The sequence below is a fragment of the Olea europaea genome, chromosome 20, assembly GCF_002742605.1.
Source record: "Olea europaea var. sylvestris chromosome 20, O_europaea_v1, whole genome shotgun sequence".
Classification (NCBI taxonomy): Eukaryota; Viridiplantae; Streptophyta; class Magnoliopsida; order Lamiales; family Oleaceae; genus Olea; species Olea europaea.
This window is the reverse complement of record NC_036256.1, coordinates 7,672,696-7,690,774: the sequence shown is the minus strand read 5'-3', so window position 1 is coordinate 7,690,774 and position 18,079 is coordinate 7,672,696. Positions and strand designations below refer to the sequence as shown.

General features: G+C 33.8%; 1 protein-coding gene across 1 annotated transcript; it reads right to left on the bottom strand.

Moving 5' to 3' along the window:
- Nucleotides 1-2,546: 2,546 nt before the first annotated feature.
- LOC111369014 lies at nucleotides 2,547-4,482 on the bottom strand. Its single transcript, XM_022990503.1, has 2 exons — nucleotides 4,347-4,482; nucleotides 2,547-3,127 (listed from the first exon to the last, which is right to left on the bottom strand). The coding sequence occupies exons 1-2, from the start codon at nucleotides 4,480-4,482 to the stop codon at nucleotides 2,547-2,549; spliced, it is 717 nt and encodes a 238-aa protein (XP_022846271.1).
- Nucleotides 4,483-18,079: the final 13,597 nt, after the last annotated feature.

The window sequence follows — 18,079 nt, the reverse complement described above, 5'->3', positions numbered from 1 at the left end:
TAGTCTCGTATAATAGACCAAAATCATTAGTAGCTATCAAGATATCATCAATATACAGAATCAAAAATATAAACTTGCTCCCACTGACCTTTAGATATATACATCGATCAATGACGTTTTCCTTAAATCCAAAGGAAGTAATGGTATCATTGAACTTAAGATACCATTGACGGGAAGCCTGTTTAAGTCCGTATATTGATTTCTTTAACTTACACACCACGTGTTCCTTTCCTTTAACTAAAAAACCTTCAGGCTGATCCATATAAACTTCTTCATCTAAATTTCCATTTATACAAATGGTTTTCACATCTATTTGATGTAGTTCTAAGTCATAATGAGCTACTAAAGCCATTATACTTCTGAGTGAGTCTTTCTTAAAGACTAGTGAAAAATGTCTCCTTATAATCAATGCCACTTTTCTGAGTAAAACGTTTAGCAACAAGTCTAACTTCATGTCGTTCGATATCACCATTAGAGTCGCACTTGGTCTTAAAGACCCATTTACACCCAACTCTTTTACATGATTCTGGTAATTCAACAAGATCCCAGACTTCATCATGTTTCATAGATTTCAACTTATCTTTCATAGCATCTAACCACTTATTCGGAATTAGCGCTCTCAATGGCCTGTGAAAATGAAACTGGATCATCATCAACAATTCCCAAATCAAATTCAGACTCTTGCAGGTAAACCACATAATCATCAGAAATAGCTGGTCTACGTTGTCTTTGTGACCTTCTTAATGCTATTTCTTATGGTTCATTTAACGCAGGTTCATCGGTGGCAACTTCATTGTGAGATGTTCGATCATTTATTTGTCGTTCGAGTAAATTGTCATGTCGTTCAACAATTTGAGAAACAACAACATTAGAAGAAGTTAAGGGTAGAGAAACTTGAACTCTAGCTTCTTGTATTTCTACATTTCGTGGTTCAAAACTCCCACTAACTTCACCATTCTCAATGAACCTAGCATTTCCAGTTTCAACAATTCTAGTACTATGGTTAGGACAATAAAATCTATACCCTTTTGATTTTTCTGGATAACCAATGAAAAATCCACTGATTGTTCTTTAGTCCAGTTTCTTTTCATGTGGATTATAAATTCTTGCTTCTGTCAGGCAACCCCAAATATGCAGGTGCCTTAAATTGGGTTTCCTTCCCGTCCACAGTTCAAAATGAGTCTTTGGAACTGCCTTACTAGGAACCCTGTTTTGCAGATACATAGCAGTCTTTAATGCAAACATCCACAAAGATATGGTAAAGAAGAATTGCTTAACATACACCTAACCATTTCTATTATAGTACGATTACGCCTTTCAGCCACACCATTTTGTTGTGGTGTGCCTGACTTAGTTTATTGAGAACATATGCCATGTCTTTCAAGAAATTTAGCAAATAGACCAAGGTGTTGTCCAGTTTCATCATACTTTCCATAATATTCACCACCTCTATCAGATCTAATAATTTTCACCTTCTGTCTAATTATCGTTCAATTTCATTGACAAAAATTTCTAAAACATTTACAGTTTGAGACTTTTCATGTAGTAGATAGACATAACCATAACATGAAAATCATCGATAAACATGATAAAATACTTTTTCCCACCAAATGATGGAACATCAAAAGGCCCACATATGTCGGTGTGTATTATCTCAAGAAACTGTGTGCTTCTTGTGGCTCCTTACTTTATGTGTTTGGTTTGTTTACCCTTAATACAATTCACACAAGTTTCAAGATCACTAAAATCCAAGTCAGGAAGGATTTCATTCTTTACTAATCTTTCTATCATTTCCTTGGATATGTGACCCAAATATTTATGCCACAAGTTAGGAGATCGTTCATTCAGTAAACCACATTTAATACTAATATTATGACGCAAGGTCAAAAGAGTCTCAGCAAAGAGGTTATCAAGCTTTAATTTATATAAACCATCACAAAGAATAGCGAAACCGATAAGATGATTTTGTTTAAACATCCATTTCCACTATCAAAGAAATATCCAACAGAATCAAGTTTCGATAAGAAAATTAAATTACGAGAAATAGAAGATACATAAGGAGTCTGAAATAAATCTAAATGATGTTCAGTATCTAAAATCAAACGATAAGTTCCAATGGCTTCAACTGGAGCTTTGACTCGATTTTCCATGAGGACAAACTTTTCATTTGAATTTATGGTATGGGTTGAAAGGAATCCCTGCATTGTATTAGTAATATGAGTGGTACATCTGGAATCAATCCACCAAGTATTATAAGGAACTTCTGCCAAATTAGATTCGAAACATACATAAGAAATAATCTTATATTTACTTTCGAACCATGCCTTACGTTTCAGGCGGTCCTTTTTATGGTGCCCAGGTTTGCGACATAAATGGCACGTATCCTTCTAATGTTCCTTATTGTGGATTTGGGCAGAAGACTCATTTATCTTTAGTGGTCCTTGCTTAATACCCTTTCCAGATCTTTTCTTATATTTCTTTCTAGCCCTTTGATGACTTACGAGATGAATAGAATGAGTTCCTTGATTCTTAAGCATTGTCTCCTCTTACACGAGCATACTGTGCAATTCATTCACATTCCATTTATCCTTTAAGGTATTATAGTTCATATGGAATGGACCGTACTCAGGAGGCAAGGAGTTGATGATAAATTGTACCAGAAAGTTCTCATCCACAGTCATCCCAAGAGTCTTAAGTCTTGCTGCAATGTTACTCATTTCAGTAACATGCTTATGCGTGGTACGAGAACCATCAAATTTCATGGTGGTTAAGGTACCCATTAATGTGCCAACAAGTGATTTATCAGCTGTTTGGGAACATTCTTCCACAAACTTCATATATTCCTTAGCATTCTTAGTTTTAGGGATAGTAAACTTGATATTCTTTGCTAAGGTCATCCTTATAAACATTAAGCTTAATCTGTTTGACCTTTCCCAAGTTTTATGGAAAGATCTTTCATTAGCATTGCTCTCATCAGTAAGATCAGCAGGTTTCTCAACTTGAAGTGCCAAGTCCAAGTCCAAAACACCTAAGTTGAACTGGACTTGTTCACACCAGTCAGAGAAATTGAGCCCATTGAACAGTGGTATAGATGAAGCATGCGAATGCAAAGAAATGGGAACAGATACTGTAAAATATAAAATACTCTAACATTAATACTTTGAGTTTAGATTTAAATACTTAATTTCAGATTCAGATAGCAATAAATGTATAGCGTAGTTTTCCTTTGGGTGATGCTACGTTATACTATCATAAATAGATATAATAATGCTAATTTAATTTCACTTGATTGGTAATTAAATATACTCTAATCAAACATGTATGATATTTTTGGATATACAAAACACATCCGACCAAGTAAATCAATTAACCACGATCATGTTCAAGATTAATAAAATTAACTGATCAACCTTTGGGCGATCCATAATAATTTTATAATCTATGAACGTCAATATACTCTTGACAATAATAATTATAATGTTATCTTCATTTATCAGCATCAAATTATCAAGAGTAATTAACAAATAAATTATGTAATTTAGTATTCGAAATACCATAATGTCTGGCCACTTTGGTGACTAACAAACAACATTGATCGAACATTAATCACATAAATAAACATTTATCTAAATCATTCATCAAAACTTTTGGATGAAACATTTTTCATCCCAATTATCAAGTGTAAATAAATACAGTTCAGTTTGTATAAATCAGTGCATTCCATTAAGGTAGTATATATACATATACAGAATAATATAACACAGCAAAATTTTAAAGTAGAAAAGAAAGAAAAGAAACTGAAGTTATCTATACACGTAAATTTATGCCTTAATGTGTATGATCAAATTCCCAACCATTATTACTTTTCTGCCACGTGTTAAAGTCCCTTACTAGATTCCATCAACAATTTTCAAATTAGGAACATGTGTCAGGCTCTTGTTACATAAACAGTTCAAAAATGGCAGCAATGGAATCTAATAAATTGGGACAAACTAATTGCTTTCTTACTACACAAGTTATCATGTATTTTTAGGAATGTCCAACAGGTCGCGCGGCTCGTCGGTTCGGCTCGTCAAATGACGATTCCGAGCCGAGCAAGGGCTCAATCCGAATTGACGAGCCCGAGCCAAGCAAGGGCTCAATCCCACGAGCCGAGCCTACTTGGCTCATCGAGCCCACGAGCGGCTCGTGGGCCATGCTTGTGGGCTCGTCAAAAAATATTAATTTTTTTTTAGAACAATGTTCGAAATGTGCAAATTTACAAAAAAAGAAATTAAAAAAATCACGAGCTCACGAGCCGCTCGTGAGCTCGGCTCGGCCCGCGAGCTCGTGGCTCGTGAGATCACAAGCTCGTGGGCGGAGCCGAGCTCGCCCTCGAGCAACAAGCCAAGCTCTCGTCTTCCACGAGCCACGAGCTTGGCTAGCCACAAGCCCAAGCCAAGCTCGTGGATTAAAGGGCCGAACCGAACGGGCCGAACTCATGAGTTAAGGGGTCAAGACGGCTCGACTCTGCCCATTGCCATCACTATGTATTTTTCACCCATCATTATTAATGTACATAGAAAACGAAAGGAGGCATTTATTTAGTTGAACATCCCTTTTAACAGGTTAAGTCAAATATTACGGCTATTAATTTACAATTTCATGAAGCAGAAAATCGAACGCAGCTGTAACTATAAATCTTGACAATAGTTAATTTCATTAATTTCAACGAAAAGTTTAATCCATAAATCTATAAGAAAAATCAGGGATCGATATATGAACAACAATAATCTTTAAGGGAAAATCAAAAATTCTATAACCTTGCTCTGATACTACATGTGAGAAATTAAACCCTAATGCCAAGATCTTTAGAATTCATGATTTTCACATATGAAATCAAGAAACATACCTTGATCCATGGCAATAATTGAGAATGTTAGATCTACAAAATGAAAAAAACTGTTAAATTAGAGAAACTGTTCTCTCACTTTTCCTCTCTATTATTGAATAAATTAATTTAAGAGTTTTATTCACATTTATAAGCAGAGAGAGGCAGTTTCCTATGAGCCATAAAACTCTCCACTTTCCATCAAAGTAGACAATTATAAAACTGTCACTTCTCAATTGGGCCAATATGATTTTAGTAATATTAATCACCTTTAATTAATTCTTTAATATTACATGGGCCTCAAAATAATTGGTTTTACATTTGTATGTCGGAATTTGATGTGTTTCTTTGATTTTTTTTTATTTTTTTTATTTATTTTTATGATTGATAATCTAATGTGGCTCATGCATCCTTTGTGGAGAAATTTTTAAGGGGCTGAAGATGGTAGTCGTTGGTGCACTGGATGCAAATTACTTTCACATTAGTTTAGGGGCTACTAGTTGCAGGTGGTTACAATTTGGTCGTGCTTTTAAAATTGATGTGGATGTCAGTTATGTTCTATGTACTGCCTTCATGTTCTTTGTGGATATCCTTGATGTGAAAGACAGCTACCCATATGTTATCAATTATTTGTTCTGTGTTTGAGAAGGACTAGACACTCCATTTCTCTTACACTTCCATTTACGTTCTTTAAACGATCATGAATTGCCGTTGAATCAAATATTTCTTAGCAACAAATGGTCAATGGACATAAAGTTGCACCTAATCAAAATCTAATATACATGGATACTACAAACTGGAGGCCAATAATCAATAATGAACTCTCAAAATTGAACAAGGACAATAAGCTGTTTTGATTCGTAAACCGGTGACTACACCAGAAATGAAGAGAAATCTTGAAACGGTACCAAGGAAGAAAACCAGGAAGAAGGACGGGCATAGAGTAAAGAATCAGATATCAAAGAATGAGATTATTATTTTAAATTTTTTAATCTCCAAATTACGTAAGAAAACAAATCGAAGCAGGGAATGCGTGACGAACAAACATACACAAGACAGCAAAATATAGCTGATAAATTCTGGCTATAGGCATTTTGATTACTTAATTAATTGACAAAATGGTCCAATTCAACAAAAAACACCACTGAAAGAACTAAAAATTCAGTAAAACCTGCAAACGTTCCTGAACATGAACTCCTTGTACTTACAAAAGCAACTACCAAATTACGCATCAAATCCCCAACCTTTTGTGGGTACGTGCAAAAGCAACTACAATTACTTACAAATTCATTAACCTAAAAAGCCATAAATACCCATAAACCGTCCATCAAATGTCTAGGATGAGGGTTAACAAAATAGGGACCATAACTACACAAGTGCGTGATTTCCAGCACATATTTCCCAGAAACCAAAATCAGCAAGGCCATAAAAATGTAATTGGCAAATTTTGACTCATTTATGTCATGCAATTCGTCCACGATTTCGTCGAAGTTAACATTATCAGTTGGAACATGATTTGAAACCGATGGATGCTCAACAATGGCAGACTGAATTTTCATTTGTAGCTTTTGCAAGCCTTCAACAATGGTGGATTGCAACTTCGTTTACTAATGAATTAGATTTGGTGATTAGGGTTCGTAAAAGATCGGGTGAGAGAGGAAGTTATTTGGGATAAATGGATTTTACGCTTTGAAGATTTGGTGTTTTAGTTTGGAAAGTCGTGTTTAAATAATGAAGATAAAGCCGTGTTTGAATGGTTCTCAAAAAATGTTGATGTTGTGGTGAGTTGGCACTTCACTTATTATATGGAGGGATTTAACAGGCCACCTCATACTCCTGTTATCCATGTAGGCCTCATTTTAAATGGCATATATCTGGTGAGTAATGGAGTGGAATGGAGCAAAGTTCAATCGCTAATGGGACACTCAAAAAAAGTTTAGTAAGTAAATCGTGATATGATACAAAGTTTAGTCGTCATTGAAACATTTAGCTCTCGTATTCCAATGTAATGTTTTGCTTTAAAAGTTCTTGAGGATAATATTTCAATACAAGTGTAAAAATATCACGACTATTAAATGATTTTAATGCATCTTTGGGTCCAAAACTGCATTTAGTGAATGGAGTTTTTGATATTGAACCGTCAAGTGGTTCAATTGACGGGGTAGATCATGAAATTTATTTCTTTATTAAAAACATCAAAGAAAAAATAATTTTCGACTATAATTTCATCACTTGAAAGACCACATTACAAAATCTTTCTTGATCACGTATTTTAATATATCCTTTTTTAAGCAAACAATTTTCAAATCTTGAAAAATTCTTTTCAATTATCAGGAGTTGTTTTGCACTGGAAACAAATCTCAAAGCAACCACGATGTCTTGATTTTTTATTTTTTTTAAAGGGGTTGACTAGGAAAATCAATTATTCTCATGTTTTTATGCATCAAAAAATAAATATGAACTTAAAACTTGAGATTTTTGTAAGCACCACAAGCTTAAGCTCGGGATCTTTCTTCTAGATAGTGGTCACAAATATATTCAAACACTTTGTAAGTTTCCCCATACATATCTATCAAGCTCATTACAGAGTCACAATGAAAGCTTTAATGGGTAGCTCCTGATTGTTGCAAATTAACCATTTGATTGACCTCTCTTCTAGACACGTGCTCTCCAATAGTCATACTCTAAATGTCCTCTCTAGGAGTAATTTACAACTTGATAACTCATTTAGTAGTAGAAGTAATACTATTGACAAAATTGTCTAAATGAGAAAACAAATTCCAAATGACATCTTTAATTGCAGAAATCAATATCAACTTTAATTGATGGACAAAATAATGGACTTATTACATAAATTGATGATCTCTAGGAAATAATACTTGAATTCCATTCCAAGCACTACACATATTACAGAAATAATGCTCGAATTCCATTCAAAGCAATGCACATATTACAAACACCGTCATACCCTAGGTTTCTCATTTTGTTCTCCTAAAGTTCATGTCGACTAAGAACAACAGATATCTTGTTCTTGAGAATCAATGACATGGTATCACTAACTATTTTAATTGCAAAGTAGCATTCTTCCAGACTTTAACCAACAATTTGGAGACTATTATCAATCTCCAAATGAAAGATTGTAAAGTTGTGAAACCTAATTATTGTCACTTTCCGAAGTCAAATGCGGACCGACCTGCTCCATGAAATGGCAATAATTAGGGCTCGACAATAATTAGGCCCCATAACTTAATACACACCCTGAACTACCAATATTGTCCCATCTATGTTAATTTTAATCCATCCTGGAAGTAGTTTACAGGAATTATCTTTAGTGCCCTAGGTGGTACTCTCATGATGTGACGTTTTCATAACATTGTTAGCTCCGATATAGAGTTAAACATTGACCAATTACATGTCTTGTTGGCTTCTTTTGTCGTTTTGTATATAAATACCATTGACTCACGAATAAGGATGTCTATGCAGCTGAAGACTTATTTTGTTCCTAGTGGTTGAAATATCCGCTGAGGTAATAATCACTTTTCTAAGAGCCAAGAGCCACTTGATGAACCCCTTTTTTTCTGAATTTGTGTACATATTTAGCAGATTGCCAGAGCCGTCCAATCCTTAACGAAAAGTGGGAGTTATAAGTGTTGAGAATTAGAAACACTAATTCTACCACAAAGATCAGGAAATCGTAGAAAGAAAATAAACACAAGAACACACAAGATTTATAGAATAAACAAAAAAAAAAAATTGTCTCAGTATGAGATAATATTTTTTTCCATCGATGAAGTAATTCATTATCATGAAAAGAAGCTTACGCTCTTTCTCTTTCATGATGGTTATACAAATTAAGAAAATTTTGAAATTTACTCGAAAGTTACAACGATACAAATTCCTAAACTATTCTTAATAAAAATTTGGTCTAGGGACGCACCCCTCAAGAGGGGGTAGGACTTCTAACCCCAGGGCAACCTCATCACAGATGTGGATTATTAGCTTTGCAAAGCGGCAATAATATAGCTCCTCACTTAACAATAAGATTCCATATGGCTTAGCCATATTGACCTTGAATAATGTTCCATGGTTTTTGCCTCAGAACCACATAACCAACAACAAGAAGCCAGCTGAATTCCCTAAAGTTGGAACTGATGGGTTAGCAATTTAGAGCACCAGAAGAGGAACAAATTTCTAAACTATATTTAAAATTGAAGTACAGTATTTTAGTTAAAGATCTTGTTCTTGTATTCTTGCCCTAGATCTGCATTTTCTACTCTATCCCCATTCCTCTATTATTAATAATCACTATTCATTTAATTCAGACTTGAAATCGAGTCTCGCAGATGTTGGATCTACTTTAATTCTTTCTCCACTACACCAAAAATTGCCATTTGCAACAGTCCAAAAACGTTGCCATTGACCTTTTACAGCGTTCGGGCGTACGTTGCGGGCTTTGATGTTCTTATAGAGCGGAAGGTTTTTGCAACGTGCATTGCGCATTTTCTTAGGTTTTTCGGAACGTGCATTGCACGTTCTCTTAAGGTCTTTCGCAATGTGCACTGCGCGTTGTCTTAAGGTTTTGCGCAACGTGCACTGCGCGTTGTCTTAAGATTTTTCGCAATATTCACCACACATTGTCTTAAGGTTTTTCACAACATTCACCACGCGTTGTCGTTTCTTTAATTCTTTTTTTTTTTCATTTTTCTCCTTTTTTGTGCATGTTCAGACTTCCCTAATAGTAGTGATACCAATTGACACGCCCGTCCTGAATCACCCTAAAGGACCCGACACGTGTCATGCGTCAATGATAGATACCAACTAAATATTCTTTCGCAATGTGCACTGCGCGTTGTCTTAAGGTTTTGCGCAACGTGCACTGCGCGTTGTCTTAAGATTTTTCGCAATATTCACCACACATTGTCTTAAGGTTTTTCACAACATTCACCACGCGTTGTCGTTTCTTTAATTCTTTTTTTTTTTTCATTTTTCTCCTTTTTTGTGCATGTTCAGACTTCCCTAATAGTAGTGATACCAATTGACACGCCCGTCCTGAATCACCCTAAAGGACCCGACACGTGTCATGCGTCAATGATAGATACCAACTAAATATCGTACCCACCATCAAGACAACCTTGACTTACATTACTATGACATATATTTATAAAAATTTTGACAGAGTTTCCTCTGAAATATAGACTAAACCAACCTGAAAATCAACAAAAATCTCATAAAAACATTTAGACCAAAAATCTCAAAAAACCACCAATACCACCAATATTTTATCCATACACAATAAACATAAAACATGTACAATTACTTCTTCAAAATACAATAAAGACTCCAATACAGAAACAAGAGCCCAAAAACTAGCAAAAACAAATATGTTAAGAATATACACAATGAGTCAATTACACGAATTACAATAGGAAAGCTAAAGCATTGTCCATAAGGCAAATATTCCTATCACAATGTACACAATCAATTTAACCAAAACTTCATGACAAGACATCCCGAAGCAAGCTGCTGACATAAATGAGATCCAAGAAGGCACATGCATAAGAGAACTCAACTTCAAATTCTTCTCTTAACTTAGCTCGACTCCATGTAACTGCAATAAGGAAAGAAGATAGAGGTTAGGTACATTAATTAATAAAATGCTAGGAAACTCAAATACACACAACATTAACAATGTGTCAATCATGTTTAGAATAAGCTTATCACACAACATTAAAAGTCTTGCTCAGTTGAATAAGCAAAAATTCAAGAAATACCTTCGTCAAATGAGTCTAACACTACTCTTTGGCTAAGCAACAGTACTTCCCATGGCTTCACTAAGAACTCGAAATTCATCAGTGGGTCTATATAAGGTCAAATGACCCATATACACTTCCACAACCCAAATGACTGAATTTAATTCACATGGTTGTTCTCCATGAAATACCCAAACAGTGTACGTAGGATCCATTCCCTTAATAACTAAATGTTCATACACTGTTTCGTAATGATGATGCTTTAGATTCCTACACTTAACACAAAGGCATCCTATCATTTCTGAACATAGATTTTCTCGAGCTAGTTCAACAAAATTCCGTGCTCCATCTCTATATTGTTCTAAAAACCTATAAGTAAAATGTTATAATCATTTACACTATAAATTGTTTAAATTTTGTAAGTAGATTCACGAAATCGTATTTCAAGCAATAACCTTGATACTTGCAGCCATGCTTTGTCCATTATTATTCTGTCGAACACTGAACAACACAAATACAAATTCAAAGCTAAAAAATAAGAATTTATCGAATAATGAAAATGAAACTATTTATAAAGTACAATTAAGATAAAAAAAAAAAAAGAAGTTTTATAGAATTTATTGTGTCAGCATTTGGAATAGGATAAGGTTTAATTTTATTTATTTTCAATGATCTTTGGCCACTGATATTTTACTTTGCTTACTTATCTGACAGATTTAGTATCAGATGATAATGAGTTCTATCAACATGGTCCATGTTTCCTATCGATGATATTAGTCTTTCAATACATGCTTAATGAATTTCTCTATGCTTACCAGTAAAATAATCGATATAGAATACCATTAGGATACCTCAGTTATATCATCAGATAACGGACTTGTTCAATTGTTTTGATTTTGTGGCTTAAGGGTTGATAGATCAACATGCTTTGGGTTTATTGAAAGGTAATACAGAGGGATTTGTTATAAGGAATTAATCAATTGATCTAGCCTTCTTTATGTCCCAAGGGTTATTGATTTTTATATTTTAAATTCAGAAAACATTATTGTTTATATTATGAAAAGTAAATTCCAATGAAGAGATAACTTTACCAAGGAATTGCTGAACTTCACTAATATCAATGCCTCTTTGTGTATGAAAAACTGAAGAGCATTGAATCACAAGTAAATGAAGCTCTTCTTTCAAGTGAGACAAAGTCAACAAATTGCTCAGAATCGAGAACATTGGTGCAAACTACCAAAACAACAGTGGACATTTTTGCCTTGCGATTATGCACTTCATCACTTCTTCAATTAAGTGGACATTTTTTACACTACTAAATATAAAAATGAGGCAGCATATAGAAAATATTTTTGAGCATATACACTACGAATACAGACTGCATATAATATGAACTGGACAACAAATAAATCCTCGTACTAGCAAACATTGAGTGCCACCATCAGCCAGTTCAATTTCCTAATTTTATTATCTGTAAGGGCACTATTGATGATTTCATTGCAGTTCAATTACACCACAGCACTTACTGATTGCTATCTCATTGTAGTCAAGCCATATACTAGCAAACTAAATCAACAAAGAACATGATAAATACACAGAATTTATACGACAAAATGATAGATTAAGAAATATTTCATACACACTCTACGTGAGAGTACCTGAGATCCAAAGAAGAGGCGGAGTGGATTGAGGAGAAGATTTCAGAGAAATTGATAATTTGCAAAAATCGTCAGAAATGCGGCCTCTTCGAAATGCATAAGTAATTAACTGCAACAAAAAAGTTAAACGATCAAAATTGAAAAAATAAAAGGAAATAAATTTAATTAAGTTTTAATTAAGATTTGTGAAGCTCAAATCAAGTAAAAATGTAGAGTTTGGGACTCACATTATTACAGAAATCTTGCACTGAATTAACTTCCATTGATTTTGTTTTACGAGCAAATAGTGTGCATGTGTTCGAATGGGTAGATTTCTAATTGAAGTAAAGGAATACTTACGCGAGCTGGGCTGCTTTGCACTACGGCTGAGGCTGCTGATCCGATTGTGGGTAGAAGAACCAGAGAGCTAGAAGAGGGGAGACCTTCACGTCCCTAACCGAACTTCAATTCGAGAATCGATTGATGGCACCTTAGGTGGGAAGATGAGACTGCAAGAGTTTGAAGGGAAGCTAGAGCAGTTCGCGGGAATTCTCAGAGTGGGTGGGGAGAAGGGCTTTGGGTTGTAATGGCTATTGGGCATGGGTTGAGCTAAGGGCTATTGGGCCTTTCTTCTTGGTTGGACTAGGCGAGCGAGTAAGAGAAAAAAAAAAAAAGAAAAAAAGAAAAGGGGCCTTTTGGGGTGGGGCCCAAAAATGTTTAACGGCAACACGCAGTGTACATTTTTAAAAGTTAATTTCAACATTCAAGAGTGCGTTGCCAAAAAATATAATGGCAACGTGCATTGTTTGTTGCTAAAACTAATAACGGCAACGCGCGATGCACGTTGCTAAAACTCTAAGCACAACGCACAATGTACTTTGTCAAAAGTCAATGGCAATGTTCAAACGTGCGTTGCTAAAACAACAAAATAGCAACACGCATTGTCTGTTGCTAAAACCGAATAACGACAAAGCGCAATGCACGTTGCAAAAACTCTAAATGCAACGCGCTTTGCATGTTGCAAAAAGAAATTAAATGACAACGGATTTTGCATGTTGTAAAAAGTTGTATTAGCAACATCCCTTAAAAAAACATTATGAAGTCTCCATTTAGTCATTCAATAGCAACATACACTTACTGAACGTTGTGATAGACCCCTTTTAGCAACATGCAATTGGTGAATGTTACCTTTTGCATGTTGCAAAAGGCCTTTTTTCTTGTAGTGCTCTTTCCCCCATTATTCTAAAAAGGGAAAAAAGAGAAAAAATGGGGGATTAGTCACAGATATTTGCAAGATGGTAGAATATACAAAGTCCAAATGAAATTTCCGCAAATCATAGTTGAACACTTAGAGTGTGTTTGATTGCGATTATGAAATTTGCATGGAAAGAAAATAAGTTTTAGGTAATGCAATGTGTTTGATTAATTCAATTTTTAATATAAAAATATTATATTTATCCATTTTTATTGGTGGGTAAATGAGAGAGAGTCCATAGATGGGAGAGAGAAAGAGAAAATGAATTACTTAGAAAATAAAACCACCACTCCTTAAAAAGAAAGTTTTCCTTGTTTTTGAAGAAAATATAGTCATATGACCAAAAAATTAGAAAATATTTTTTATGAAAAAAATTGTTAATCAAACAATCCAAAAATAGGAATTTGGTTGGAAAAATAACATTTTCATGGAAAATAAAGCAAATCAAACACACTCTTAGGGTGCATTTGATTGCAAGTATAGAATTTGCATGAAAAGAAAATAAATTCTAGGTAATTCAATTGTCTAGAATATATTTGATGAAAATTGTCAATTAAATAAGTTTGATTGATTTAATTTTGTAACTTAAAAAATATTATACTTGTCCATTTTTTATTGGTGAGCAGATGAGATAGTGTGAATAGATGAGAGAAAGAAAGAGAGAGTATATTCACTAGAAAATAAAATCATACTCCTCTAAAAAAAATATTTCTCTTTTCATATATATATATATATATATATATATGAATTTTAGTGAAAAAAAAAATATTTTTCATGAAAAATATTGGCAATCAAACGCAACTTTAATGTCATTTGGAGATAATACAATTTTATATACTCAACTATAACTTTACTCTTATCATTATTCTCTCTACGTACTCTCGGATTCAAATTCCTATTATGTGATTCACATTTTAACACATCCCCCTCCCAACTAAATATTCTCAAATTCTCAAATAGACTGATTTGACCGTTGTAATGCTCGCATGTGCCTTTCCACCACCAAAGAAGGTCACATGCTTTAACTGTTTGTCCAAGTTTACAGAAAGACGACTACAATAGCCTGAGTGAAATTGGTATCTATTGACCATGTCATCCATGTGAGGGTCAATGCCAACATCTATCATTTAGCTTAACAACATTTGTACTATACTTTTAATATTCACCCCGGACATTTGTTTATCTCTTTTGGCTACCTCAAACGATTGATTGTTATAGTGTTTAAACCTCTCTAATGAAGTTGAAAATGCTATATAAATTAAGAAGAAAAAAGATTTAAATCTATATAGAAAACACCTTAAATATCATGTTAATGAGCGTTTGGGCACAACTTATTTGAAAATATTTTTTTTTTTCAAAACTCCTTTTCAATCACACATTCTTCTAGGCACAGTTTATTTGAAAAAAATCGTCAAAATTGAAAAAATAAAAGGAAATAAATTTAATTAAGTTTTAATTAAGATTTGTGAAGCTCAAATCAAGTAAAAATGTAGAGTTTGGGACTCACATTATTACAGAAATCTTGCACTGAATTAACTTCCATTGATTTTGTTTTACGAGCAAATAGTGTGCATGTGTTCGAATGGGTAGATTTCTAATTGAAGTAAAGGAATACTTACGCGAGCTGGGCTGCTTTGCACTACGGCTGAGGCTGCTGATCCGATTGTGGGTAGAAGAACCAGAGAGCTAGAAGAGGGGAGACCTTCACGTCCCTAACCGAACTTCAATTCGAGAATCGATTGATGGCACCTTAGGTGGGAAGATGAGACTGCAAGAGTTTGAAGGGAAGCTAGAGCAGTTCGCGGGAATTCTCAGAGTGGGTGGGGAGAAGGGCTTTGGGTTGTAATGGCTATTGGGCATGGGTTGAGCTAAGGGCTATTGGGCCTTTCTTCTTGGTTGGACTAGGCGAGCGAGTAAGAGAAAAAAAAAAAAAGAAAAAAAGAAAAGGGGCCTTTTGGGGTGGGGCCCAAAAATGTTTAACGGCAACACGCAGTGTACATTTTTAAAAGTTAATTTCAACATTCAAGAGTGCGTTGCCAAAAAATATAATGGCAACGTGCATTGTTTGTTGCTAAAACTAATAACGGCAACGCGCGATGCACGTTGCTAAAACTCTAAGCACAACGCACAATGTACTTTGTCAAAAGTCAATGGCAATGTTCAAACGTGCGTTGCTAAAACAACAAAATAGCAACACGCATTGTCTGTTGCTAAAACCGAATAACGACAAAGCGCAATGCACGTTGCAAAAACTCTAAATGCAACGCGCTTTGCATGTTGCAAAAAGAAATTAAATGACAACGGATTTTGCACGTTGTAAAAAGTTGTATTAGCAACATCCCTTAAAAAAACATTATGAAGTCTCCATTTAGTCATTCAATAGCAACATATACTTACTGAACGTTGCGATAGACCCCTTTTAGCAACATGCAATTGGTGAATGTTACCTTTTGCATGTTGCAAAAGGCCTTTTTTCTTGTAGTGCTCTTTCCCCCATTATTCTAAAAAGGGAAAAAAGAGAAAAAATGGGGGATTAGTCACAGATATTTGCAAGATGGTAGAATATACAAAGTCCAAATGAAATTTCCGCAAATCATAGTTGAACACTTAGAGTGTGTTTGATTGCGATTATGAAATTTGCATGGAAAGAAAATAAGTTTTAGGTAATGCAATGTGTTTGATTAATTCAATTTTTAATATAAAAATATTATATTTATCCATTTTTATTGGTGGGTAAATGAGAGAGAGTCCATAGATGGGAGAGAGAAAGAGAAAATGAATTACTTAGAAAATAAAACCACCACTCCTTAAAAAGAAAGTTTTCCTTGTTTTTGAAGAAAATATAGTCATATGACCAAAAAATTAGAAAATATTTTTTATGAAAAAAATTGTTAATCAAACAATCCAAAAATAGGAATTTGGTTGGAAAAATAACATTTTCATGGAAAATAAAGCAAATCAAACACACTCTTAGGGTGCATTTGATTGCAAGTATAGAATTTGCATGAAAAGAAAATAAATTCTAGGTAATTCAATTGTCTAGAATATATTTGATGAAAATTGTCAATTAAATAAGTTTGATTGATTTAATTTTGTAACTTAAAAAATATTATACTTGTCCATTTTTTATTGGTGAGCAGATGAGATAGTGTGAATAGATGAGAGAAAGAAAGAGAGAGTATATTCACTAGAAAATAAAATCATACTCCTCTAAAAAAAATATTTCATTGATTCTGAGAAAAATATGATCATGCGACCAAAAGTAGAAAAATATTTTCTATGAAAAAAATCTTAATAAAAAAAAAATATATATATATATATATATATATGAATTTTAGTGAAAAAAAATATTTTTCATGAAAAATATTGGCAATCAAACGCAACTTTAATGTCATTTGGAGATAATACAATTTTATATACTCAACTATAACTTTACTCTTATCATTATTCTCTCTACGTACTCTCGGATTCAAATTCCTATTATGTGATTCACATTTTAACACATCCCCCTCCCAACTAAATATTCTCAAATTCTCAAATAGACTGATTCGACCGTTGTAATGCTCGCATGTGCCTTTCCACCACCAAAGAAGGTCACATGCTTTAACTGTTTGTCCAAGTTTACAGAAAGACGACTACAATAGCCTGAGTGAAATTGGTATCTATTGACCATGTCATCCATGTGAGGATCAATGCCAACATCTATCATTTAGCTTAACAACATTTGTACTATACTTTTAATATTCACCCCGGACATTTGTTTATCTCTTTTGGCTACCTCAAACGATTGATTGTTATAGTGTTTAAACCTCTCTAATGAAGTTGAAAATGCTATATAAATTAAGAAGAAAAAAGATTTAAATCTATATAGAAAACACCTTAAATATCATGTTAATGAGCGTTTGGGCACAACTTATTTGAAAATATTGTTTTTTTCAAAACTCCTTTTCAATCACACATTCTTCTAGGCACAGCTTATTTGAAAATAATATTTTCTCAAAACTTCTTTTCAAGAACACATTCTTCCATAATTTTTAACCATATATTCTCAAAAAAAAAAAAATCACTTTAAATAATCTCTCTCAGCAAAATATAAATTTCTTTCTTGCTGTATACACATAAGACACCAGTAATAAATGTGAACTCTAATATCAATTTTAGATGACTTGAAAACCACTGCGAGAATAAAGCGCCAATTTGGTGTTCATCAATTATTTAATAACACAATTGAATACATTATTCATACGAAAAAAAAAATATATCTTGGAATAAAAAAAGAAAGCTAGCGATCCATGACTTATCGATATGGGGCCTACTTTTGCCACGTGAAATAAAGAGTTCCAAGGTTGGAACAAACTCCCATCCACCCCCATCTTTTCCATTTCATGAATCTATCTTTTTGTGCTTTTCCTTCATAAGATTTTATAGGGTTTCTTGTCCAATGTAGTTTCCATACACTATTTTAACTTGTACAACAATGCTCTTTGGAACTTGCAACCTGCAATGAAATAATATATATGTTCACAAAAAGAAAGTGTCCTTTTCTATTTTTTGAAATTTATTGATG

Excerpts from the sequence above, each read along its gene's own strand:
- LOC111369014 (XM_022990503.1), bottom strand. The coding sequence starts at position 4,482 with ATGAGTTCGGCCCGTTCGGTTCGGCCCTTTAATCCACGAGCTTGGCTT. Across the intron at positions 3,128-4,346 it reads TCGGCTCCGCCCACGAGCTT|TATCTGTTCCCATTTCTTTG; the intron begins GTGATCTCACGA and ends TATATTTTACAG.